At 45.1% G+C, this 27,237-nt stretch overlaps 1 protein-coding gene across 5 annotated transcripts in view; it reads left to right on the top strand.

The window, feature by feature from the left end:
* Positions 1–11,906: 11,906 nt before the first annotated feature.
* Positions 11,907–27,237, top strand: part of FMNL3 (formin like 3) — a 58,072-nt gene continuing 42,741 nt past the window's right edge. For 3 of the 5 annotated variants that reach the window (XM_059682804.1, XM_059682801.1, XM_059682802.1), the window contains exon 1: positions 11,907–12,346. In XM_059682804.1, the coding sequence (XP_059538787.1) occupies positions 12,221–12,346 (126 nt within the window). In that variant the 5' untranslated portion in view covers positions 11,907–12,220. The remainder of the gene's footprint in view (positions 12,347–27,237) is intronic. The other 2 variants (XM_059682803.1, XM_059682800.1) reach the window with 1 other exon arrangement.

Here is a 27,237-nt window from a genome sequence, read left to right as displayed (position 1 = left end):
GCCTCTAGTTTACTGCACAAAAGGCAAATTTCTCAGCTGAGCACCAGATTCTTCTTGAACTTGATTTGACCTGCCTTTCTAGCATTGTTCTAGTGGTCCTTTCACTACCACTCTATGCTTTAGCCTTACTGAAATTCTTACCATTGCTCAGGCATTCCATGCTCTTTCACAATTCTCCATTTTGGCCTGTGCTGTTCCTCCTACCCAAAATGCCTTTCCCCCTTCCTGACCACCCCTCCTTCTATCACCTTCTCTTCTCACTGTGTCACTTGTTTCTCTGGCACATCTATTCATCTTTCCGCCTTGGCGCAGGTGTTGTCTAACCCCCGAAGCTTCGTTTACAGCTCCATCCTCAGTTCTCTCAGCAGCACTTTGTACACCCCTCTGTTACAACACTTATCACACTGTTTTGTAAACATTATTTTGAGAGTCTTTCCTACTAAATTGTGAGCACCTGAAAATTGTGATACCTATTCATCGTTGAATCTTCCTTTGTACCTGAAACAAAGGAGGTACTGGATACATATGTATTAAACAAACAAACAAAAATCCCACAGTCCAGACAAGACATACACAAAAAATTTAAACAATAAAAGGCAGCAGAGAAACCACGAGTTATGTATCTGGGAATTCTTCATGGTACCTGGCACAGCGTCTTGCATGTAATAGACTCAGTAAATGTTGTTGAATCAAGTTCTAAATGAAAAATAAAAAAAATAAGATCATAATCATTTAAATCTGGGAGAACTCCAGGATGGGTTTTAAAAGCTGGTACCCACAAATATAACACAACTAGGGGCCCAGGGCACATATTCGTGCACCTTGAAAGGAACTGTGGGCCACGAGGCTGTGGTGGGCACAGGGGTGGGTCTCGGCCTATCCTCTGCGCCCCTGCCTGGCCCCTCCCGCTGCGGACCCTGGTCTGCTGTCTGCTGGCAGTCCTGCTCCTGCCACAGCCGGTCCCATGCACTGGTGGCACTGGGCCCCGCTCGCACCAGCTGAGGTCACAGAGCAATTGGGGCTGGCACCAGCAGTGGATGTGAGTGGGGCTGGCACCAGCAGCGGGTGCAAGCAGCAGCTCCTGCCCTGATTGCCCCTCAGGAGCAGAGGAAGGTGGAGAAGCCCTCAGGGGTGATTGGGACTGGCAGCCACCACTCACACCTGCTGAAGGTGCTGAGCGAACAGGGCTGGCGCTAGGCACCAGCAGCGGGTGTGAGCCATGGCTCTGGCGCTGGCAGTGGGTGCGAGTGGGGCCGGTGCAGGCAGCAGGTGCAAGCACTGGGCAGGACCACAGCATATGAGAGCAAAGAATTTTCAGTAAGCACCAGAGACTCACCCTGATGATAGCAACTGGCAGCCGCCTTGGTGTGGTGCCTCCGCTCACCTGCTCCACCATCCCACCATAGCAGATGCCCGCCATGTTTCGCGCTCTGCCTCCTGTTGCCAACACCCGCCATATTCCATGCGTGCCCCCTGGTGGTCAGCGCATGTCATATCAACTGGTTGTTTAGTTGTTTGGTTGTTCCACCGTTTGGTCTATTTGCATATTAGGGATATATATATATGTATGTATAGATAGATAGATAGATAGATAGATAGATAGATAGATAGATAGATAGATGATCCAATCTAGTGCCTTCAAACTTGGTCCACACTCCTCCTTCATTTTTCTACCTTATCCCTGGCTCCATACCATAAGCTCTTTTAAAATTAGGGGATCTCTTATTCATCTTTATATCTTGCATTAGAGACTCAGTGCACAAAATTCGTGCATTGGTAGGGTCACTAGTGGCTGCCAGCTGCTGGCCAGTACTCTCTCCCTTCCCCCAGCTGGCCCTTCCCCCTGGTCGAACTCCTGGACAAACTCCCGGTTGCATAATATGCTTTTATTATATAGGATTCCTTATCTACTATAATCTAGCCAGATCGTTTGCACATGATAAGCATCCAATAAGTGTTTGTTCCATTTTGTGTAAAACTAGATTATAGTACCCTACCTGGTTTGGCTCAGTGGATACAGTGTCAGCCTGTAGACTGAAGGGTCCCAGGTTCGATTCTGGCCAAGGGCACATGCCAGGTTGCGGGCTTGATCCCCAGTCGAGGGTGTGCAGGAGGCAGCTGATCAATGGTTCACTCTCATTATTGATGTTTCTATCTCTCTCTCCCTCTCCTTTCCTCTCTGAAATCAATAAAAATATATATTAAAAAAAAAAAAAACCCAACAGCCGAAACCGGTTTGGCTCAGTGGATAGAGCATCGGCCTGCGGACTGAAGGGTCCCAGGTTCGATTCCGGTCAAGAGCATGTACCTGGGTTGCGGGCACATCCCCAGTGGGAGATGTGCAGGAGGCGGCTGATGGATGTTTCTCTCTCATCTATGTTTCTGACTCTCTATCTCTCTCCCTTCCTCTCTGTGAAAAATCAATAAAATATATTAAAAAAAAAAAACACCAAAAAAAACAACAACACCAAACCCCAAAAACCTAGATTATACGAGTCTGGATGGGATTTGAACAGGCTGTGTTAAAGAAAACAGAAATCCAGATCAGGGACACAGCAGAAGCGTATTCATTTCCTATTGCTCCTCTAATAAAGTACCACAAACTTGGTGGTTTAAAACAACACAGACTTATTATTTTATAGTTCTATAGGTTAGAGGCCTGAAAATAGGTCTTATAAGGCTAAAATTAAAGTGTCAGCAGGGCTGTGTTCCTTCTAGAAGCTCTTGGGGAGAATTTGTTTCCTTGCCTTTCCCAGTTTCTAGAGGATGCTGCATTCCTTGGCTTGTGGTCCTGCATTATTCTGACCTCTACATCTGTAGTCACGTCTCCTTCGCTCATTCTGACCCTTCTGACTCCCTCCTAAAAGAACCCTTGTGATTATATTGAACTCATTGGTTGACCCAGGATGATCTTCCTATCACATCTGCAAAGTTCCTTTTGCCATGTAAAATAGCATCTTCACAGGTTCTGGAGATTAGTACCAGGGCTCTTTGGAGAGCCATTATTCATTCTGTCTACCCCTAGGAGCAAAGCTGAAAATGTAAGAATGCACAATTAATGTTTGGATATGGACTTTTTCAGCTGAAGCAAAATGTTCATGAAATATTTGAGCCAGGTAAGAGGAAAAGTAGACTAAAGAGGCACTTGAAGTTTAGAGATGATATAGACCAGCGGTTCTCAGCCTGTAGGTTGCGACCCCTTTGGGGGTTGAACGACCCTTTCACAGGGGTCTCCTAATGTTGTAATGTACCCTGCGAATCATACAAGGACGCCTCAAGTAGTCGAATTAAAGAGTCACATTTATTGCAAATCCGGGACCATGAGGGGGCATTTCACTCTCCCAAACCTCATAGTGCCCGCCCCAGCCCCACACCAGATTTATATCGCCAACGATCACAAAGGTATTGATTACATCCCAAGGTTTGGAATGAGGAACCTGGTTTGCAAAAAAAAAGCAGTTTACAGAAGCTGAAGCAGTTTTACTTAAGCATGTTATCTAAATTATAGTTTTGGGTCTCTGGATCACTGAATTGACAGGAACACATTATCTAGAGCCCTTGGGTCTTGGGACCACTAAGTCAACAGGGACATGTTATCTGGAGCTCTCTGACCTTGGGATAATTGTGCTGTCCTTCCCAGGTACAGAAGAATGTGCTTTCTAAGATCAGTATGACCACAACCAATGGGATATTCACATTACAATCAATAGGGTATTTAATTGAATGGGATGATTTATATAATTCCAAAAATCAAAATAACTTTTCTATTATTTTAGCAAGCAAATAAGTACAGAAACCAAACAGCAGGGTTAGAGTTAAACTACAGTTTCTACCTGAGATGATTGCTACCATACTTCACTAAGACCTCGGAAAACACATATATAATTACATATTGTTTTTGTGATTAATCACTATGCTTTAATTATGTTCAATTTGTAACAATGAAAATACATCCTGCATATCAGATATTTACATTACGATTCATAACAGTAGCAAAATTACAGTTATGAAGTAGCAACGAAAATAATTTTATGGTTGGGGGTCACCACCACATGAGGAACTGTATTAAAGGGTCGCTGCATTAGGAAGGTTGAGAACCACTAATATAGACCATTGAATACCAGGTCAAGTTTTGGTGTTATCCTATATAAAGTAAGAAAGCTTTGAAGATGCGTGAGCAGAGAGTTAACAATGAAAGGTAATCTAGCAGACTCCAGAAGACAATAGAGTATGTAAATTTGGTGGTCAAACAAAATGAAAAACAAAAGATTTGGGACTGAGAGACCACACAACGGTGAATACACTGCTGTTTACTGTCTTACCAAAGCTCTCCTTTCTGCTAGATGTTCCTTGAGCATCCATAATAAATGAACGGTGAATTATTTCCCCTTATGAGTTTACATTTTTTGCCTAGTAGAAGTATTCAGTTGTGTTATAACTCCTCTGCCCTAGAAGAGGCTGCTACAGTAGCTGGGAAAGTGTGTGGAGTGATAGGACAAGGAGTTAAGATGTGAGTTGGCTGGTTTGTCCAACTAATTGGTAGAGGCTGAGCTTCTTGGGAGAGAGTTTCAAATGGTCTAGACCAGTGGTTCTCAACCTTCCTAATGCCGCGACCCTTTAATACAGTTCCTCATGTGGTGGTGACCCCCAACCATAAAATTATTTTCGTTGCTACTTCATAACTGTAATTTTGCTACTGTTATGAATCGTAATGTAAATATCTGATATGCAGGATGTATTTTCATTGTTACAAATTGAACATAATTAAAGCATAGTGATTAATCACAAAAACAATATGTAATTATATATGTGTTTTCCGATGGTCTTAGGCGACCCCTGTGAAAGGGTCGTTCGACCCCCAAAGGGGTCGTGACTCACAGGTTGAGAACTGCTGGTCTAGAAAGACAAGGACTCCATTTTTTGGTTGTAAACAATAGAAACCCAATTCAGACTGACTTACAAAAAAGTAGAATTTACCAGCTTTAAAAAGCATCAATATGCTGATTTCCAAATTGATATTGCCTAGATTTTCAGTCTCATACATATCCAATTACCTAGTGGTTACCTTTACTTGGATGTCCACTCAGCAAATCAAACTCAACATGGCCAAAAACCTGTTCCTGATTTTCTTTTTTCTGTCTCTCCTTCATCAAATCTACTCTTCCCACAATCTTTCTTCATTTCAGTTAATGAAAACTCCACCTCCCAGTTGCTCTGGGGGGTTTTCTTTTATTCGCCTTCCACATTCAAACTGTCAAGCAATTCTACTGGCTGTACTTTCAAATCGATCAAGAATTTGACAACATCCGGGGCTTCCAGTCCAAGACAGTGGCCTAGGAAGACCCTGAGCACCTCCTCCCATGAACACATTGAATTTACAGCTACAGACAGAGCAAGTCCCTTTGAAGAACTGAGGGTTGACTGAACAGCTTCAGTGCAACAAATGAGAGAGAGAGAGAGAGAGAGAGAGAGAGAGAGAGAGAGAGAGAGAGAGAACAGAAACGGTAAGAGAGCCAGAGATAGACACTGAGGGCCCTCCAACCCAATGTTCAGCCTTGCAGCCTGGAGGGATCACTGAAAGGCCTAGACCAGTGATGGCGAACCTTTTGAGCTCGGCTTGTCAGCATTTTGAAAAACCCTAACTTAACTCTGGTGCCGTGTCACATATAGAAATTTTTTGATATTTGCAACCATAGTAAAACAAAGACTTATATTTTTGATATTTATTTTATATATTTAAATGCCATTTAACAAAGAAAAATCAACCCAAAAAATGAGTTCACGTGTCACCTCTGACACGCGTGTCATAGGTTCGCCATCACTGGCCTAGACAGACTTGTCCACCCTGGGGTACAGGGAAAAACAGTGGTTTAAAGGACGCCTAGTCTATATGGGAAGGAAATCCATTTACTAACCCTGGAGCATCTGCCAAGGAGGAGGAGAGCTGTGGAAACTCTTGCAGCTGGGAGGCAACTCCCGCATCCTTGATCACTAGGGCAGGAGCTCAATCCAGGCATTTTAGCCGCAGGCTAAGGCCATCTCAGTTCCTCCTCTCACCCAGGCTCACAGCATGTCCACTGCTTGACCACTGGACTCCCTGAGGCCCTCACCTGTTCCATTCACAACTCTGGTCAGTCTGGTTTGTCCATGAGTCTCCCTGTGGCCTGCACCAGCTCCAGCTTCCAGCCAGCCTGGTAAGGCAGCACAGGGGTGACTTGTCCCGAGGATTCCCCTTGGCTCCATCCCACCCTAGCTGTAGCTCCTTCCCAGGTGTGGCTTGTCCCTGGGGCTGCAGGCAGACCTACCCAGGGGAATCCCTGGAGCTTGCAACTGCTCCAGTGTAGGTTCCAGGCCCGGTGTGGCTTGCCCCTGGGACTTCCCTTGGCCTGTGTCCGCTGCAGCTTTAGTTCCAACCTGCCTGCAAAGACACCTAGACCCAGAGTCTACAAAGGGGAAGCTCCTACACAAGGACCACTTGTGTTGTGTTTAAAAATATATTTTTATTGATTTCATAGAGGAAGGGAGAGGGAGAGAGAGAGAGAAACATCAATGATGAGAGAGAATCATTGATCGGTTGCCTCCTGCATGACCCCTACTGGGGATGCATGCCCCCTACTGGGAACTGAGCCCACAACCTGGGCATGTGCCCTTGGCCGGAATTGAACCTGGGACCCTTCAGTCCACAGGCTGACACTCTACCCACTGAGCCAAACCAGCTAGGGCCACAAGGCCACTTCTTCAAGACAGGGAGAGGTTGTTGTTTTGCTTAATTCGTGGAAACACAGAGAGATGCCAAAATGAGGAGACAGAGAAGTATCTTCCAAAGAAAAGACCAGGACAACAATCCAGAAACGAAACTAAATGAAAAGGTAAAGAGTTCAAAACACGGGTTATAAGGTTGCTCAATGAGCTTAGGGGAAGAATAGATAAGCTCAGTGAGAAGTTCAACAAAGAGATAAGAAATATAAAGAAGAACCTATCAGCCTTGGCCAGTGTAGCTCAGTTGGCAGAGCATCATTCAGTTCATAAAAGGGTGGTGGGTTTGATTCCTGGTCAGGGTATATACCTAGCTTAGAGGTGGAGTCCCTGGTTGGGGTGTGTATGAGGAACAACTGATCGATGTTTCTCTCACCTCTCTCTCAAATCAGTAAACATATCCTTGGGTGAGGATGAAGAAAAACAATCTATCAGAACTGAAGAATACAATAACTGAACAAACAAATAAAAAATACACTAAAGGGAATCAATAACAGATCAGTTGATACAGAAGGAGTTAGCAAGGTAGAAAACAAAGAAGTGGAAATCACCCAATCAGAACAGCAAAAAGAGAAAAAGAATTTTTAAAAATGAGGGTAGTTTAAGGGACCTCTGGGACAACATCTAGTGTACCAACATTTGAATCATAGAGGTTCCAGAAGGCAAAGGTAAAGAGAAAGGGTCAGAAAACCCATTTAGAGAAACAATGAATAGCCCTAGCTGGTTTTGCTCAGTGGATAGATCGTTGGCCCGCTGACACAAGGGTCCCAGGTTTGATTCCAGCCAAGGGCACGTACCTTGGTTGCAGGTTCCCCAGCCCTGGTTGGGGTGCATGCAGGAGACAAACAATCGGTCGCTTCTCTCTGTCTCTTCCTCTCCCTTTCACTCTCTAAAAATCAATGGAAAAATACCTTTGGGTGAAGATTAACAAAACAAAACAAACAAAATAATGACTGAACACTTTCCCAATAAGATATCCAGGTGTAAGACGCTCAGAAAGTGTCACATAAAATGAGCCCAAAGAGGCCCACACCAAAACATGTCATCAGTAAAATGCCAAAAGTTAAATCAACTAGGATTTTCTTTTCTTTTTTTTTTAAGGATTTTCTTTTTAACTTCAAATTTGGAAACAAAAATAAATAAACTTAACAATATATCAAATGATTAACAACTGTATTAAAGAAAAATGGAAAAGAAAGAGCTCAAGTAATTTTTATCTATAGTACTTTCATTATCCTCAGTCTGAAAATAAAAGGACAAAAGAAGTGCAAAGAAAACTTAAGTTTGACTTCATAGGTTAGTAGGTTTATTGTATTTTTTAAAATATATATATATATATATTTTTTAGAAATATATTTTATTGATTTTTTACAGAGAGGAAGGGAGAGAGATAGAGAGTTAGAAACATTGATGAGAGAGAAACATCGATCAGCTGCCTCCTGCACATCTCCTACTGGGGATGTGCCCGCAACCCTGGTACATGCCCTTGACCAGAATCGAACCTGGGACCCTTCAGTCTGCAGGCCAACGCTCCATCCACTGAGCCAAACCGGTTTCAGCTAAAATATATTTTTATTGATTTCAGAGAGGAAGGGAGAGGGAGAGAGAAAGAAACATCAATGATGAGAGAGAATCATTGATCAGCTGCCTCCTGCATGTCCCCTGCTGGGGATTGAGCCCACACCCAGGCAAGTGCCCTTGACAGAAATCGAACCTGGGACCCTTCATTCCGCAGGCTGACACTCTATCCACCGAGTCAAACCAGCTAGGGCAGTAGGTTTATTGTCAATAGTAATTTTGAAGGAAATTTATGCGCACTGTAGAATTGAGCAAAGGAATAAATATACTGAACTTCTTGGGGAGCCAGGTTTCTCATGATGAGAGAAAGGAGCTATAAATATAAAATGGTGAAAGGCAAGAATGATATAAAATGGCTATTTTTCTCACTCTGTCCATTGACAGGACATAAGCAATGACACCTTCGTGGCAATGAGCACAGCTCGTTTCCAGATCTTGAGTTCTATTATCACTCCCCATTAACAGGGGTCCTTAGTAAAATGACTGCGTTCAGGCCCAGGGCTGGGAGAATAAGCCTAGACCATGTTGTGCCAGAAGTAAGGATGTGCTCAAAGAATGACAGGCACAGAAGCCAGCTTGAAGGAGCTCCCACTGGCCAAATCTAGGACAATCTGAACATCAAAATAAGTAATGATAGTAATGGATTATAGTCCATTGAATAAAATCAGAATCATTGATCCATTTTGACAGAAGTAAATAAATAAACAAGGGAGAAGGGAAGACCTAATGGTAAAGTGTTAACTAATAAATGCAGAAGGAATGATACCAGTATGGCTCAATTGGTTGGAGCGTCATCTGGTACACCAGAAGGTGGTGGTTCAATTACCAGTCAGGGGACATACTCAGGTTGTGGGTTTGATCCTCAGTCGGGTTATGTTTGGGATGTTTCTATCTCATCTCTCTCTCTCTCTCTCTCTCTCTCTCTCTCTCTCTCTCTCTCTCTCTCCTCCCCAAACCCCTTCATCTCGCTGAGATCTTCTTTAAAGAAAAACACACCACTATTTGACAATCATAATAATTTTATTCAGGTAGAAGCCATCAATGTACTATAAGGAACAGGATATTCACATAGCTTCAGATAATCTCCCCACAGGTTTGTCATTAATTACAAAGTAACTAAGTAAAGAAATTTGGAAGACATGTCCAGGACTTGGTTATCAAAGTTAACATCATCAATATGGGAACAAGTCACAATTGCCTGTCAACCGATAGGATCAATGAGAAGAAATAGCATCACTTCTGGGGTATTCCTGCTACTTATGCATAACCTGAATCTAATGAAGTATCAGATGAATACAAATTGAGGGACATTCTACAAAATAATTGGCTCTATCTCTTCAAAGTGTCAAAATTGAGGAGAACAAAGAAAGGAGGATTAAGACTTATACACCAATATTCATTTGTTAGTTTTGACAAATATATAATGTATGATGTAACTATTAAAGGAAGCCAGGTGAAGGATATACTGGGACTCTGTATCTTTGCATCTTTTCTGTAAATCTCGATACCAAAATAAAAAGATTAATTTTTTTAAAGTAAAAAAAAAAAGACTGATACAGATGAAGACTGAAGAGACATGACCACTGAAATGCAGCAGGTGATCCTGGACCTGAAAAATCCTTACTACAGAAGACAAGTATGGTGAAATCTGAATGAAGTCTGTGGTTGGATAATAGTGTTTTATCAATGGTAACTTCCTGATTTTGAAACATTTGCATTGTGGTTATGTAGAGAATGTTCTCAATTTTAAGAAATACAGAAGTATTTAGAGGTTAAAAAAAAGAATCTGGAAAAAAAAAAGAATCTGAGCATTTCTCTCTGCCTGTACAGTTACTATCCTGCTCCAAACCACCATCATCTTTCACCTGTATCATTTTAATAGTCTTCTAACTGGTATCCCTGCCCATGCATCTATTCAGTTTGTTTTCAATGCAAGAGCCATAATGATTGCTTAAAACGTAAGTTAGAGCATGTGACTTCTCTGCTTAAAATCCTCCAATGGCTACCTAACCTACTTAGAGAAAAGCCAAAGTCCTTAAAATATCCTACAATGCCCTGCACAATCTGGCTTCTGGTTACCTTTGTGACTTCATCGGTTTCCACTCTTTTCCTTGCTCATTACACTCCAGCCACACTGGCCTCCTTCCTGTTCCTAACACACCAGGCACAGTGTACCCTCAGCCATCCCCTCTGTCCGGGTCATTCTTCCCCAGGTAGCCACATGGCTTACTCCTTCACTTCAGATTTTTATGCAAATGTTTTCTTATTAGTGAGGCTTTCTCTGACGGTCCTATTTAAAATTTCAACCCCCTCCCACCTCTATCCCCTTTGTCTTATTGTTATTAACACTGATCACTAGCATCTGTATATTTTATTACTTATTTATTGTCCACCTCCCTCCTACCCAGAATGTAAATTCCAAGAGGGCACGATGTATGCCTTTTTTGTTCCCAATGTATCTTCACTGCCTAGAACAGTATTTGACATATAATTAGCTTTTCAGTAAGTATTTGTTGAATACCTGAATGAAAAGCCAAGGTGTTAACTTCAGGCATGGTTTGATGTGGATTCTCAGCATGCGACTAGGACTTTGTCTTCACGTCTTAGCTTTGCTTTCCTCCGCATTGGCCTCATGCTCAGGCTTGAGGAGCGATGGGTGGTGGCCTGGTGGCCACCAGCAGCTCCAGATTTACCTGCTAACCAGCCAGCAACCCCATTGGAAAGAGCGTGCCTCTGTTTGATGGCTCCAGTGAGAGCCTTAGAAATGAGTCATATTCTGGGTGTGGGTCAAGTGTCAATTCCTAAAACAATCTCTGAAGGTAGAGGAAGAAAATCCCGTGACTGGCCAGGCCTGAGTCATGGGGGCCCCTGGGGTCAGGGTGAAGTTCCGTTCTAATGGACTGAGCACGGGGAAGAGGTGGTTCCCTGAAAGGAAATGGAGCGCTCTCGCTGGAGGAAGAGGGTCGGAGGCCCGGCTGGCAGGAAAAACAGAGGTCCATCCCGTCACCGGGAATGACCCACCGTCAGTCTTAGCCCAGAACAGCGTTCCTCTCTTGCCCCTCCAGCTTCACATCCAGCCTTATCGACCTCTGCACTGTGCTGCGGTTCTCTCCTAAATGCCTTTCCACCTGTTTCTGTCGGTCAGCGTCTTCCTCATCCTCCAGCGTCAGGTTCAGATATGATCTCCCTTATGATGACTCCTGACAGATGTACTCTCTCCCCCTAGTTATTTCTACTTCTCTTGTAGTTACCTTTTCATACTTTGCCCTGTATTTTACTGATTTGTATACCTTGTGAGCTCCTGGGGGGGGGACCCCACACGCTCCGCAACTGCAGTGATTAGATGCGCACGGGGGCCGCCAGGGCGCGCTGGGCGCCAGGCGCGAGGCCGCCGGGGGGCGGGAGGCGCGGTGATTGGCAGGAGCGGCCGTCAATCAGGCGCAGGCGGGAGCGGGGCGGGAGGCGGGGCCTGCATGAATGGGGCGCGCGGCGAGCGGGCTCCAGTCGGCGCTCGCGGGGGGAAGCCAGAGTCCCGGCAGGGAGTGGGTGGGAGGAAGCGAAGGGGGGGCGGGCGGGGGAGGAAGGGAAAGAGCGCGGGGGGCGGGGAGGGGCAGCGCCGGGTTGGTGCGCCGAGAGAGGCGAGGCGCGGTGTGAGCGAGTCGTGGCCCCCGTGCCGGTAGCTTCTGAGCCGCTGTCCGCTGCGCGGCCTCCGCCCTCATTGCGGGCGGCCGCCTGCGGAACCCCGAGAAGCCCCCGGCGTCCCCGACCGGGCCGAGGAGTGAGGACGGGGAATCGGCGCTGAGAGAAGAGCCGGACGGAGCGGCCGAGCCCAAGGCCCCCGGGAGTGGCGGTGGGGGGCTGAGGCCCCCAAGGGGGCCCCGCCGCGATGGGCAACCTGGAGAGCGCCGATGGGGGTCCGGGCGAACCGCCCTCGGTCTCGCTGCTGCCGCCGCCCGGCAAGATGCCGATGCCTGAGCCCTGTGAGCTGGAAGAGAGGTTCGCCCTGGTGCTGGTGAGAGCGGAGCCCCGTCCCTTCCCCCTCCTACCGCCCCCCAGGTCGCAGCGCCGGGGTGGGATTTGGCCGCGGTTCCCCCGCTGGCCCACCCTTCCAGCCAGGGCTTCCGACAGACCCCGTCCCCCAGCGCCTTCCTGGAAGCCTCTGAGCAGCGCCGTCCGGCTGGCCCGTCAGCCCTTGGGGACCGAGGTCTCAGCCACTGGACACTTAGGAGGGGAGTCCCCAGCCCGGGACCGTCCCAGGATCCGGACTTCCTCCTCCTGCCCCCCACCCGCCTCCGGCTGCCCTTCTCACTTCTCCCCACTTCCCCGACATGCTCCCCAGGCCCCTGAATTCTCATTCCTTCGCCCCTGGCTGGTGCGGGGAAAGTCAGAAGCTCGGGCCGGGCCACTCTTCAGCCTCAGTCAGGGCTCTCCGCCTGGGGAGGCTGCCTCTCGTGTTAATATGGAGGCTTTCCAGGGAGTGGGTCCCACTCCCAGCCCGGACCAGATGTTTGGGGGAGGTTACGGGGAACGGGGAGGGGACTGGCAGATCTTGAAGGAGGTGGAATAAAGAGTGATGCCATTCTACTCATTTTCAGAACGGCCTGCAGGCATCCTGCAAAGTTAGAGCGGATTTGCCTAAAAGCGCTGAACATGTGGATAAGCCATTTCACTAGTGTATTTTTCCAATTGAAACAATACACAAACCTTCCTGCCTCCCCCCCCCCCCTGCTTTTTATGTTAAGCCCTAGTAGGCTGATTTGTGTTCTTTGCCTGTTCCTTTTTAGTCTTTCTGTAAGGTTCCCAGATGATCTGTACAGATGAGTTTTTAGAGCTGACTTTGGGGTTCTCCTTTGGTATGGGCGTTGGACATTGATTCTGGTGGCTCGGTGGATAGAGAGGATTGGAGCTGGTATCACTGGGATGGAGCCAGAAATATGATGGAGCTAAAAATGAAGTTTTGGAGAAAGAAAGTGAACTAGGTGATGGAATATTTACTAACAGGTAAAATAAAGGACCCGGAGAAATAGTTCCCAGTTCCTCAAAGAACTCTCTAAGAGGCAGTGTTAATGCTGCTGTTACTGTTGGTATGACCTGAAGGGCTGCCTTTGCCTTTGCCCATGAGAAGGGATAAGTTGTGGACTTAGCAGCCTTATTGGGTTTCATCTGCCTTGGAATGGTGAGATTAGATCTGTTGGCATCGGTGGAGCTGTCTGGAGATCCTGGTCTCTCTGATGGTGCAGAGCCTGACATCAGCCCACTGGCACCACAGCCAGATCAGAGAGCATCCATGGGGTGCCGAGGGGAAGCAGTGTTACCGGCACCTCTCTGCCCACAGCTTTGCAGAGGGCCAAAGGGACCTGGGCCATACATCCTGTGGCCCTCTGCATTTCCCCATGCCTCCTAAGGGGGTTGGGGTGAGTCAGTGATTACTAATGTGCTGTGGCCATCTCTGGGACTTGGTGCCCTTGAGAACAAGAGCTCAACTGTTGGGAAAAACAGTGGGAGGGAATCTACACGCCAGTGGGGGTGTGAAAACCCCCAGTGAGCTGACATGATGTAGCCTCTGAAATAGTAGAGAAAGAAAGAGAAAGAGGTGGACTGGGTAGGGGGCTGCCTTAGGTAGGGGCTGCCAGGCCGTTTGTTGTGAGAGCTCAGAACCAGAATCAATCATGTCCTCATTGGAGCTTGGTTGATAAATTTGTTTAGTTGGCAAGTTGATGGCTTAATATCCACAAAATGCATGTGATTACTAGCCAGAGCACCCAGAAAACCCAGGTTAATCAGGGAACTGGACCACCCACTTGCAAGCCTTCCTTGCAGTATAAAGTTTTGATTTGTTTCCTTGTGGCTTTTGTTTTGGTCTTGTTTCTGTGTGCCTGAGCTGCTGCTGATGGGGGTTGGAACAGGGCAGGCCAGGGCTAGTTAGCTGTCTTAAGAGAGAAGGGGGTTTTACCTCACTTTTCCAACACAGGGAAATCGTGCTTTCTTGTGGACTTGAGTTCTCTAGGGGCTCTTAAATATCTCTTTTCCTCTGCTACTGAAACATGCCCTATATAACTATCCTTCAGGAACAATACTAGCTGTTGGCTCTTTGACCCTGGAATAGTTTCAGGTGTGTATTTCTTGAAGTCAGGAGAAACAGAGTGTAGTAGAAAAAAAACAGGGCTCATCTTAGCAATTGTCTTAACCAGTCTGAGCCGCACCTATACATTTTATAGATTTACTTATCTGTAATTTGGAGCTAATAATAGCCATACTATGGTAATGTGAAAAAAAGATGAGCCGTATGTAAGGAGGTTGACACCTAGTAGATACTCAATATAGATTAGCTACTTTTAAAAAAAAAAACATTTTAAATATGTTTTTTAAAAATTGATTTTAGAGAGAGAGGAAGGGAGAGAGAGAGAGAGAGAGAGAGAGAGAAACATTGCTACATCCTGCCTGCCCTCTACTGGGGATCAAGCCTGCAACTCAGGCATGTGCCCTGACTGGGAATCCAACTGACGGCCTCTAGGTGCATGGAATGATGCTCACCCAACTGAGCCACACCAGCCAGGGCAGCTGCTTTTCTTGCTTATGTCAGACAATCAAGACAAGAGTCAGACAAGCTGCTCCTTTTTCATCCTTTCCCCCCCAAGGTTGTCAGTTTTACTATAATTGATTTGCTTTCAGAAAAAGCCAAATAGTATTTGGGGGATTTGTTGAGGTAACATGCTGGTGTTGTGATGAAGCATCTGGATTTTCAAGTCAAAGTGGGCTCAAATACTGGCTTTCTAGTCTATAGTTAGAAAAGTGTTTGACCTCAAGCAGGTTATTTAACCTCTTTGAGTCCTAGTTTCCGCTTATAAATAGGGATAATAATAGTATTTGCCACATGAGATTGTTATGTGGATTTAATGAAACTGGAAGTCAAGTACTTAGCAAAGTCTGCATCTACTATATGCTCACTAAGTAGTAATTTTAAATATGTAGTTCTTAGCAATGACTTAGATCTGAGACCACTTGTATTCCCAAATTGGGATTTTAAGTTTAGAAATCTGATGAAGCCAGTCTCAGGATATGTCTGCTCTGTTAGATGGAGGGCTTCCCCAGTCCCAGTGTATCTATGGAAACCCCCCTGAAAAGCACCCTGGTTGAGGAAGTTGCATCATTGCTGAGTCAAGACCACAGGCTCCCAGCTTTCTGATACAGACACATGATCTGAGCCATAGCCTGCAGCCGAGGTTGGAGAGCTCGAAGTCTGAGGTCATGAGGTGATTTGTTCAGGACATTGATCCCAGGAGTCCTAAACCAGCCCAGGACTTCCCTACTGACCCCCTTCATCCCTGGGTGTAGCTGAGGCCCCTTATTGGTCCCATCTGGCTTCCACCGTACCCTGTGTACTGTACAAATAGTATTGTTTTCTAGGTGCCTTGATATGAAAAAGGTTGCAAGGCTGCTGTTATGCTGTTTCTTTTGGATTCTTTCTTACCGCCCCCCCCCCCCCAAGTCTGAGCAGCAGCTTCCATTCTGTTAAGTATTGAGAAGTCTAAGGATGGGTAGTTATTGGGGCTCCTCTTTATTAATACCAGGATGAGAGCTGATCTCTGGTCTGATAAAGCACCAGTCTGTGTTTTGGTACCGACTAGATTCTAGTCCACCCTTTACTACTCAGAAGCTAGCGTTCTGGCCAGTACCAGCATTTCCTTAGATAGAAAGGGGAGGTAGAGGACTGTAAGGGCATTGAAAGGATAACAGTTTTTCTCTTTGCTGACTTACTTAGGCTTGAAACAGAGTCTAAAGATTCTGACACCAGAAAAAGCCCTGAATATCCCTCAGGAGGAGGTTCTCGGCATCAGGGTGGGGTCGTGTGACAGGCTGTCCCTGCCGTGGCTCCTCCTCTCACATTTCCCTGGTGACTTGGGGTTTTGCTGTAAGTGTGGCATTGATGTGGATGCTAAGCTGGTCTGGGTGCTAGTTGTCTAAGAGGCCTTGACGGACCTTCATTGAAACAGAAAGGGACTAGGGAAAAGTTGGGACTAAATATCAAGTTCCAAATTGCCATGGTGGAAATTTTTCCTCCAGCCCTGGAGATTTTGGTGAATTAGTTCAGGCTGGAATAGAACTCGGGGGAGGGAAAGTGCCCTTGACAGCAGCAGCAGGTGAGAGACATCAGTGAGAAGACCCTAGGCCACATAAGAGGAGCTTGACCTTCCCATGTGACCCTGCCTTAGACTAGGGGAGGTGTGTGTATGTATGTGTGAGGATGGTTTGGTGGAATGGATTCCCTGTCATTTGGAAATGTTTCCATTGTTCAGAAGGAGATTCAGATTAGATTTGTTTCCTATTTCTCTTAAAGTAATATTCTCTAAAAAAAAGTATGGGCAATTAGAAGACAAGATTGGAGAAAATCATCCATATTTTTTTTTTTTAGTTCCTTTGCCAAATGCAGCCAAATGTTTTATTTTTTTCTCTGCGTAAGGTTTTATATAATCTCCAGTTTGGGGTGTTTTTGTTGTTATTTTATTAGTTTCCGCAGGCTAATCATTGTAAACATTTTAAAATGCTTGTACAGTGGTCCATCAAATGAATGGACCATTGTTTACTTAAGTTTCACCCTATTGTTGGACATTTAGGTTATTTGCCATCATAAACAAGTTGTGATGAACATCTTGGTGTACAAAGACTTTTCATTATTTAGAGTTTTCCTTAGGATAGAAACCCGAAATTGAACATGCCAGATTGTAGGATATGTTTTTAAGTACCTAAATACATATTTCTAAATGGTTTTCTAAAAAGAGAATAATGTATATGAGTATCCTCAAAGAGAGGGAGGAGGATTGAGAATAGCTTCTTCTGATTATGAAAATAATACACATTTATTAAGCAAATTTGGAAGTTCAAAATATAAAAAAGTACAAAGTATATCGAAGAGTATAAAGAAGAGAATTAAGCCCTAGCTGGTTTTGCTCAGTGGATAGAGCATCAGGTTGCGGACTGAAGGGTTCTGGGTTCGATTCGGGTCAAGGGCATGTACCTAGGTTGCAGGCTCGATCCCTGGCCCTGGTCAGGGTACATGTGGGAGACAACCAACGATGTTTCTCTCTCCCCTTCCCTTCCACTCTAAAAATAAGTGGAAAAATATCCTCTGGTGAGGATTAACAATAGCAACAAAAATCACCTGTAATCTCACTATCTTCTATTAACATGTTGATGTACTTATATGTATTCTAACAAATAGCATCATACTATGCATATTGTTTTATAAACTGACTTTTTATTTTACTGTTTTTTTTTTGTTTTTTTTTAAAATATATTTTATTGATTTTTTACAGAGAGGAAGGGACAGAGATAGAGAGTCAGAAACATCGATGAGAGAGAAACATCGATCAGCTGCCTCCTGCACATCTCCTACTGGGGATGTGCCCGCAACCCAGGTACATGCCCTTGACCGGAATCGAACCTGGGACCTTTCAGTCCGCAAGCCGACGCTCTATCCACTGAGCCAAACCGGTTTCGGCTATTTTACTGTTTTTAAAAAATATTTTTATTGATTTTAGAGAGAAGAAGGGAGAGGAAGAAAGAGATAGAACATCAGTGAGAGAGAATGATTGATCAGCTGCCTCCTACACACACCCTACTGGGGATCAAGCCCACAACCCAAAAATATTCCCTGACCAGGAATTGAATCGTGACCTCCTGGTTCATAGTTTGATGCTCAACCACTGAGCTATACCAGCCAGGCTTATTTTACTATTTTAAGCATTTTCTCATTTGTTTAAATATTCTTCAGTATCATAATTTTATGGCTGCATAGTACTCTATAATATCATATTTTATTAATGCCTTATATTTTTCTCTCTCTTTTTGCTACTGTTATTAACACTGTGATGAATATCTTGTATATAAACATTTGTGTACACCTCTGATTATTTTCTTAGGATAAATTATGAGAAGTCAAGTTATGGGTTATGAGGGTATATGCTTTTTAAAGGCTTTTGATAAATATGCCTTCTAAAAAAGTTGTACCAGTTTGCTTTTTCACTCATAGTGTCAGTATCTTCCTTTCTCTATAAACTAACAATTACCAGATGATTTAATTTTTAAAAATCTTTGCCAATTTCATTAATGAGAAATGATATCTTGTTTTACTTTGCATTTCTATCAACATTTCATCATAGGTGTTTTGGCCATTGTTGTGTCCTTTGCTTTCTATTGGGATTTTATTATATATATATATATATATATATATATTTCTATATAATAAATGTATACATTTTTCACACTTTTCCATTATAAAATATTTCTTTTTTTAAAAAAAATATATTTTCTTGATTTTTTACAGAGAGGAAGGGAGAGAGATAGAGAGTTAGAAACATCGATGAGAGAGAAACATCGATCAGCTGCCTCCTGCACATCTCCTACTGGGGATATGCCCGCAACCCAGGCACATGCCCTTGACCGGAATCGAACCTGGGACCTTTCAGTCTGCAGGCCGACGCTCTATCCACTGAGCCAAACCGGTTTCGGCATAAAATATTTCTTTCATATAACTATGTAAGATTAAAAAATAATAAAATGACCAACAGTGTATTCACTGTGTGTTCTTGAAATTGCTTCCTGTCCCTTAAAATTTATTCTCCTTGCTGGCTTATCTGGGATGAAAAAGCTCTTTTAACTCAGGATTTGTTGGGTCTGTTTCTGTAGCTAGGACAGTCCAGGTGGCAGCCACACCAGTGTTTCATAGCTCTATCTGTGGGGAAACAACTGCTACAGCTGGTGAGAACAGGAACTGGTGGTGGTGGAAATAGAGCTAATCTTCACTGAAGTGAAAAAAGAAGCCAAGGTGGAGAGGAAATGAGACCACAGATCGTTCCCTGCCCCTGAGGTTGCCTGGGAAGGCTAGTTAGAGCCAGGGCCCTGTTCTGTGGTCAAGACCAAACTATCCTCCCTAGAACTGACTGTAGTGGTCGAGGGGACCACAGTGCTGCTTCCTGAAGTTCATGTGTTATCTGGTCAGCCAGGCTGGTCACCTCCATTCTAGGGATACATTCTACTAAGTCTGAGCTGAACTGAAGCAGTGCCAGGGAAAGGCCGGGGTTCATTCCATTTCGGAAGTGCACTTTAGAGAAGAGGAAGGACCTTTTTCTTTGAAGATAAGATAGGGTGCTATCTCTACACAGCTTCCCCCCACCCTCGCTTCTCTCTGGATATTTTAGGGGCGTTTCTTAGAACAGCCCCAGATGGCAACTTGAGGATTTTAAGATTGTCATCCATGATGAAGAAAAGTGGATTCCAGAAAAGAGGTGAACTGGGCAGCTAGAATTCCTGAGTTCCCGTTTCTAGTCTCTCTTTTGCCTCCCTCAGCAGAGCCACATCTTGGTATTTTGTTTTCCTTTCATGGGGGAGATTGAGCCCCCAAGAAAGATGTGGAGCTATAAGGCTGCCTCTCTGTCCTTGAGATACTTGGGTTGTCTTTGCCTCCCACCCTCCATTCTGCTTCTCTTTTCAAAAATCTTTCAGAATCTGCTTTTCAGATTTTCTTACCCTTTCTGTATTCTATCACCTCACAACTTTACTAATATGCATATTCTTTTCAGTTTATAAAGTACTTTGAGTTTCTTGAAAGGTGTTCTAAGTAATGTTCAGAACTGCAAGGAGCTAACAGATTTATTTATATGACAAATTTTGCCAGAAAGGAACGGTTTAGGCTATTGTATACCCGTGATGGTTCAATTCTTGTCTTCATCTCTTCCCCTTGTCCCCCCCCCCCCCTCTTTTACCACCACTTTAACTTAGCATTACCATCAGGGATGGAGTTGGGTTGGTAGTTTTGCCTCTGGGTGCCTACAAATATTAACAGGGAAGGCATGTATGTATTCTCTTCCCCTGCTTGCTCATTTCTACGCAGATCTAGGCTAGAGAATGTCATAGCCCTCCTCCAATTGCTCATCCCTCTCTAAGTAAGCTGGTATTTGGGTACTTTATCCTGTTACCCTGTTTCAAGAACTGCCTACAGCTTAAAGTAGTTAGTTTCTGCTCAGTTTTTCCCAGCTTCCATGTAGGGAGCTGGGGAGCCAATCCCTAGATCTTCCCATGGTTTCCCATGTAACCTGAAAAAAAAAATCCATTCTGGGTGGAAGTAGTTAGTGTGAGACTCTTGCTGGCTCAGGATGGTTTGAAAGAAAGAGTATCAGTTTGGAGTCAGAAGATTTGGGTTCTGATCCAGCTTTATAGCCTCCCCCTTCCCCCCTCTCCCTACTGAATGATTGGGCAAAACCTAGAACTTTCCTAAGCCAATTTCATCCTTTATGAAATGGGTGATGATAATACCTACCTTACAGTGTCTGGAGGAAGCTTAAAGTAGGAAAAAACATAGTGAAAAAACTTTGTAATCTATAAAGGTTATACAAGTAAATGTTTGAGCCCTATACAGTACCCACTATAGCACCTCTGTTTCTTTAAGTTAAAGTGGTTCTCAAATGGGGCGGGAGTGGGGCGGGGGGGGGGGGGGGGGGAGGTATTGTCCCAGCAGGGAGTTTTGGGAAACAAGTGAGGATTTGTTTATCACATTGAAGGGAGGGGGGATATTAACCACCCTAAGGTGTTTGGGCCATCCTCACACAATAAAGAATAATCCTATAGCCCTAGCCGGTTTGGCTCAGTGGATAGAGCATTGGCCTGCAGACTGAAGGGTTTTGGGTTCGATTCTGGTCAAAGGCACATACCTGGGTTGTGGGCTCGATCCCCAATGTGGGGCATTAAAAAAAAGAAAAAGAAAGAAGAATGATCCTATGCACAATGCTGATAAGCACCCCTGCTGAGAATCCTCTTCTACTAATCTTTACCTTCGTTGTCCTGTGTTTCTGTTAGAGATGAAGCTTCAAGAGCAGTAAAAGTGAAGGCAGAGCCATAGTTGTTGGTGCTTTCTTTGTTTTCCCATTTTCTATTATTAGAGGCAGATCTCTGTTTTCTTTTTTTACCTCTACCTGTAGGTTTAATGCTTGATTCCCTCTATTCTGTGGGTTCTACTCTGAAACTTAACACGAAGCAGCTTGGGCCTGGCCTAGTGGTCGGCGTGGCCCAATCATTGAACATCGACCTAGGAACCAGGAGGTCATGGTTCGATTCCCAGTCAGGGCATTTGCCCAGGTTGTGGGCTCGGGCTCAGATCCCCAGTGTGGAGCATGCAGGAGGCAGCCGATCAGTGATTCTCTCTCATTATTGATGTTTCTCTCTCTCTCTCTCTCCCCCTCGCCCTTCCTCTCTGAAGTCAATAAAAATATATTAAAAAGAAGAATAAGAAGAAGCATGTATGAGCCAGTGTGGCTCAGTTAGGTGGGGTGTCGTCCCATGCACTAAAGGGTCTCAGATTCAATTTCCAGTCAGGGCACATACCCAGGTTATGTGCTCCATCCCCAGTTGGGGCAGGTGTAGAAGGCAACTGATTGACGTTTCTTTCTCAGATCAATGTTTCTCTCTCCCTCTCCCTTCCTCTCTCTCTAAAGAAAAAGAGAGAGAGAGAAGCAGCTTGGGGTATACATACTTCACTGCTGACCTTTGTCTACCCTCTGGATAGTTTGTCAAACCAGGGTAAAAGTTCTTCTAGTTTGGAAATATATTTGAGAGATCTTTCAACAGTGCTTCTGAATCTTTTGGGTAATGGACCCTTATTTATTTATTTATTTATTTATTTATTTATTTATTTTTTACTTACTTATTTATTGATTTCAGAGAGGAAGAGAGAGATAGAAACATCAATAATGAGAGAGAATCATTGATTGGCTGCCTCCTGCACGCCCCCTATTGGGGATTGAGCCCGAAACCTGGACATGTGCCCTTGACCAGAATCGAACCCAGGACCCTTCAGTCCACAGGCCAACACTCTATCCACTGAGCCAAACCAGCTAGGGCTAGGGACCCTTTTAAAAATCTGATTAAACCTGTGACCCTCTAATTCTCCCGCCCCCCCATGCATATGTGCGGGATGTGTGTGTGTGTGCACGCGTACACACACACACACACACACACACACACTATTTGGAGGGAGAGGGGTTATAGCCCATTCTTGGATCTGCTAGGGAATCCTCCCTGGCCTTGAGTCAGAAGAATGGGAAGATAATGTTGGGTGAGGAGAAGCCACTGCAGTACTTGATACAAACAGTACTCTTGATATTTTGTAAGGAGAAGAGCCCTGGTTATCAGTTCAGATAAAATGCCTCTGTTGGTGGTTCCAAAAAGAGCTTGTTGAAACTTGGCTGACTCCCATTCAGAGAGAGATAGTCTGGCCCCTGGACATTTTGATTTAAACTTTGATTAAGGAAGCTTTGTGGTAGGGTCTGCCCCTTTGAGCTAGATCCTCAGGAACAGTGGTCACCAACCAGTGGTCCGCGGACCACTGGTGGTCTGTGAGGTCTGAAAGGTTGGCGACCACTGCTCAGGAACATCCAGGTAGGGTTGACAGGATGTACTTTTACAAGCCAGGGAAACCAGCGGTATTCTTGCAGTATGTCCCAAAGGTTAGATTATATCCTGTGTTTGGAGGAATTGCTTGCCTAAAGCTGGAATTCCCTCCTGCAAGCCTAAGGTCTCCGGGACTACCCAGACAGTTGGCTTCCCAGGGTGTGCATGAGAGGGGACTGCGAGCATCCAGTCTCTAGATGTTACTTCTATGCTTAAATCCTCCTGCTTTCTACCTTACAAAAGCAAAATGAAAAACAAAAAAACCTACCCTTTTTCTTACTGCTCAGAATATTTTATACTAAATTTTTTGAAGAAAAATTCAGATCTTTTGGGGGTCCTTACTTATCTGAATAAAAGTGTTTTTTTAGGACAATGTAAGAGCATTTTTTTCCGTGTGGAGTCTCCCATCTCATTCTTTTAGGAATGGCTTAGTTTCTTGTCTCCACCAAATGCCTGGATTTAATTGTATATATTAAGGAAAGAGAATTAACATTTGTTGAGTATATGCTGCATGCTTTTACATTTAACTTGACAACAACTCTGTGAGACAGTTACTTCTATTTTACAGGTGATGAAATCAGTTAACCCCTCTGAGGTCTTAGCTAAATGTCACTTACTTTTAGCAAAAATTTTTGGCAAGATATTTTGTTCATGTTAAAAGGACTGCTAGAAATGCAACTTCTAAAAGATGCTTAACCCTCGATTATATATATATATTTAAAAATGCATAGAAAATCTTCTGGAAGGACACAAATAAAACTGATAACAATAGTTACCTCTAGGCTGCAAGGAGGGAACCATAATGGGATAAACAAGAGTCAAAGGGAATTTAGCTTTATCCTGTTTACATTTTTTGCAAGAAGAATGTGCTTATGTGTTCATTATATAATTAAAAGTTAAAGAAAATTTTTTTTAACTCACTATAAATCAAGGAAGTGAACATTTAAATAATATACTTTTAATACTAATTATCTGGGTGAAATTTTAAAGATTGATAATGTCTGTGGTTGTCATTTATGATACATTAATACACTATTAATGGTAGAGTAATTTGGTACAGACATTTTAGAAGGCATTTTATAGGGTTTATCAATTTCAAATATGCATACCCTTTAACTCAGCCATCTCACTTCCAGGAAACTGCCCTATAGAACTGTTTACACATGTGCATGAAGGTGCCTGGAAAGGATCCTCGGAGCTGCATTGTTTAACAGTAAAAAACTAGAAACAACTTGATTGTACATTTCCTGCCCAAATCTATTTCTCTTCCATTCATCTAGTTACTCAAGGCAAATACTGGGAGTTCTCTTTAATATTTCCTTCTCCCTTCCTCCTTTCCAATCTATCAGCAAGCCTTGCCAAGTTTTTTCTCAAAGGAAATCTCAGATTTACCCATTTTCTCTATCTCTACTGCCACCTGCCTCAGTCAAAGCCAATATCGGCTCTTCCTTGTATTACATCCAACTACTAGCCTCCGTTTCCTCTACTGCCCCTTTCTCCATCCTCTTATCCATTCTCCACAAAGCAGTCAAATTTTATTGATTTGAGAGAGAGGGAGGAAGGGAGAGAGAAAGAGAAATATCGATTTGTTGTTCCACTTATTTATGCATTCATTGGTTGCTTCTTACATGTGGTCTGACCAGGGATCAAACCTGCAACCTTGGTGTGTATCAGGATGACACTCCAACTAACTGAGCCACCTGGCCAGGGCAACAGCCAAGTTTAAACTATAAATCAACTAGCATTATTCCCCTGTTTAGTACTAAAAAAAAAAAAAAAAAAGGCGAAGTCCTGGCCTTGGCCCTTAGGGACTGCATAACTTGGCTCCTGCTGACCTCTTTAACCTTACTTGCCTTCCTGTTTACTAAGCGTCACATTAGCCTTCTTTCAGTTCAGGAAAAATTCCTTTCTGTCTCAGGTCCTTTGCACAAGATGTTTCCTCTCCTGGAATGCCCTTTCCCTGGCTCTTCAAATGGCTTGGTCCAGCTTATGTGTCAGGTCTCAGTTTTAAAAATGCCATCTCTCAAAGAGACCTTTCTCCCTTATTATTCTCTGTCTTAGTGTCCTATTCATTTTTTTGGTATTATTTTCCATTTAGAAATTATTTGCTTGATTATTTATTATCTGTCTCTTCAGACTGTTGACTCCATGAAGGTGGAGACTTTATGTATGCTTATCACTATTACAGCCAGGTAGGCACCCAATAAACAGTTGTGGCTGATGGGAATCTTCAAGATATGTACATATTTGTATAAATATAATAATCTAAAAAAGCAATTGAAAGAAGACTATATATAATCCTATCTAATAAAAGAGAAACATGGTAATTAGCCATACCTCCGCTACCCTTCCCATTGGCTAATCAGGGTGATATGCAAATTAACTGCCAGCCAAGATGGCGGCCGGCAGCCAGGCAGCTTGAAGTGAACATGAGGCTTGCTTGCTTCAGTGACGGAGGACTCCAATGTTCCTGCCTGTCGCTGCCGGCCTCTGAGCTTGCAGTTTGAAACATTGTTATAAATATACAAGCTAAACAAAACCCCAGAAACCTGCTTTCAGCCAGCGGGGATCTCAGAGCTGGAGTTGAAACAGTGTTTCGATTATAGAACCCAAACAAACCAGATACCTGCTTTCAGCAGCCGAGGCCTAAGAGCTGGAGCCAAGCCTCAGAGCTAAAGCTGGCCCAGAATAAAAAAGAAAAAAGAAAAAAAGGAGCGGTTGGGAGCTTCAGTCACCCGCCAGCCTGAAAACAGCCCTCAGCCCCTCACCCAGACTGGCCAGGCACCCCAGTGGGGACCCCCACCCTGAAGGGTGTGTGACCAGCTGCAAACAGCCATAAGCCCCTCACCCAGGCTGGCCAGGCACCCAAGCGGGACCCCCACCCTGATCCAGGACACCCTTCAGGGCAAACCAGCTGGCCCCCACCCGTGTACCAGGCCTCTATCCTATATAGTAAAAGGGTTATATGCCTCCCAGCACCGGGATCAGCGTGACAGGGGGCAGCGCCCAAACCCCCTGATCGCCCTGCGGCTGTGTGTGACAGGGTGCGGCGCCCCAACCCCCGATCGGCCCTGCTCTGTGTGTGACGGGGTGCGGCGCCCCAACCCCCTGATCAGCCCTGCTCTGTGTGTGACAGGGTGCGGCGCCCCCCCCCGCCCCCCCCACGGTCCCTGCTCTGTGTGTGACGGGGTAGAGCCATAACCTCCCCATCGGCCCTGCCCTGAGTGTGACAGTGGCGACGCCCCAACCCCCTGATCGGCTCTGCTCTGTGGGTGATAGAGGGCGGCGCCCCAACCGCCCCCCACGGGCCCTGCTCTGTGTGTGATGGGGTAGAGCCATAACCTCCCCATTGGCCCTGCCCTGAGTGTGACAGGGTGCGGCACCCCAATCCCCTGATCCACCCTGCTCTGTGTGTGACAGGGGGCGGTGCCCCAACTCCCCTATCGGCCCTACTCTGTGAGTGACGGGGGCGGGGGGGGGGAGCTCCTCAACCCCCTGATCGGCCCTGCTCTGTGCGTGACAGGGGGGAGCTCCCCAACCCCCGATCGACCCTGCTCTGTGCATGACAGGGTATGGAGCCCCAACCCCCCTGATGGGCCCTGCTCTGTGAGTGACAGGGGGCAGCACCCCAACCCCCTGATTGGCCCTGCTCTGTGCGTGATGGGGTGGCGCCACAACCTCCCCATCGACCCTGCCTTGAGTGTGACAGGGGGCGGTGTCCCAACCCCCCAATCGGCCCTACCCTGAGCGTGACTAAGGGTGGCATCCTAACCTCCCGATCTGCCCTGCTCTGTGCATGACAGGGGGCAGCGCCCCAACTCCCCAATCAGCCCTGCTCTGAGCCCGACCAGGGGCTGCACCTAGGGATTGGGCCTGCCCTCTGCCACCCGGGAGCAGGCCTAAGCCAGCAGGTCGTTATCTCCCAAGGGGTCCCACACTGCGAGTGGGCACAGGCTGGGCTGAGGGACCCCCTCTCCCCTCTGAGTGCACAAATTTTTGTGCACTGGGCCTCTAGTGCTTTATAAAGCCACATGTTTGTCTGTTAATGTATAGAAAAAAGGCCTGGAGGAGTCACCACCAAGTTGTTAACTGTGATGACCTAAAGAGCGGGGTGGGTATGGTTGGGGCTGAACAGTGACTCGTTTTTTTAGTCTATAAGTTTTTGAGTTGATTGATTTTTAAAAAAATGTACTCATTCCTCCTTTAAGAAAAAAGGAAGAATAAAAATAGGGGAAGAAGACTCAACTTTTATTGCAAAAAAGAAAACTCCTTTCTCTTATTCTCTGCATTGAGCCAAAAGAAGAGAAGAAAAGGGAGACAGGCCACCAGTGGGGTCAGCAACTGGCCAAGCCCTTTCCCTGCCCTGTGCTGAGCTTGGTACTAGTTTTCAGAGTAGAAAGAATCCTAAGAGCTGCTCTTCTGCCCTGAAGCTGTATTTTAAGTTCTTAAATGTAGGCATGG

This window comes from Myotis daubentonii, chromosome 2 (genome assembly GCF_963259705.1).
Source record: "Myotis daubentonii chromosome 2, mMyoDau2.1, whole genome shotgun sequence".
In the NCBI taxonomy this organism is placed as follows: domain Eukaryota; kingdom Metazoa; phylum Chordata; class Mammalia; order Chiroptera; family Vespertilionidae; genus Myotis; species Myotis daubentonii.
Note: the sequence above shows the minus strand (reverse complement) of the source record. Positions and strands in the feature narration are given on the sequence as shown.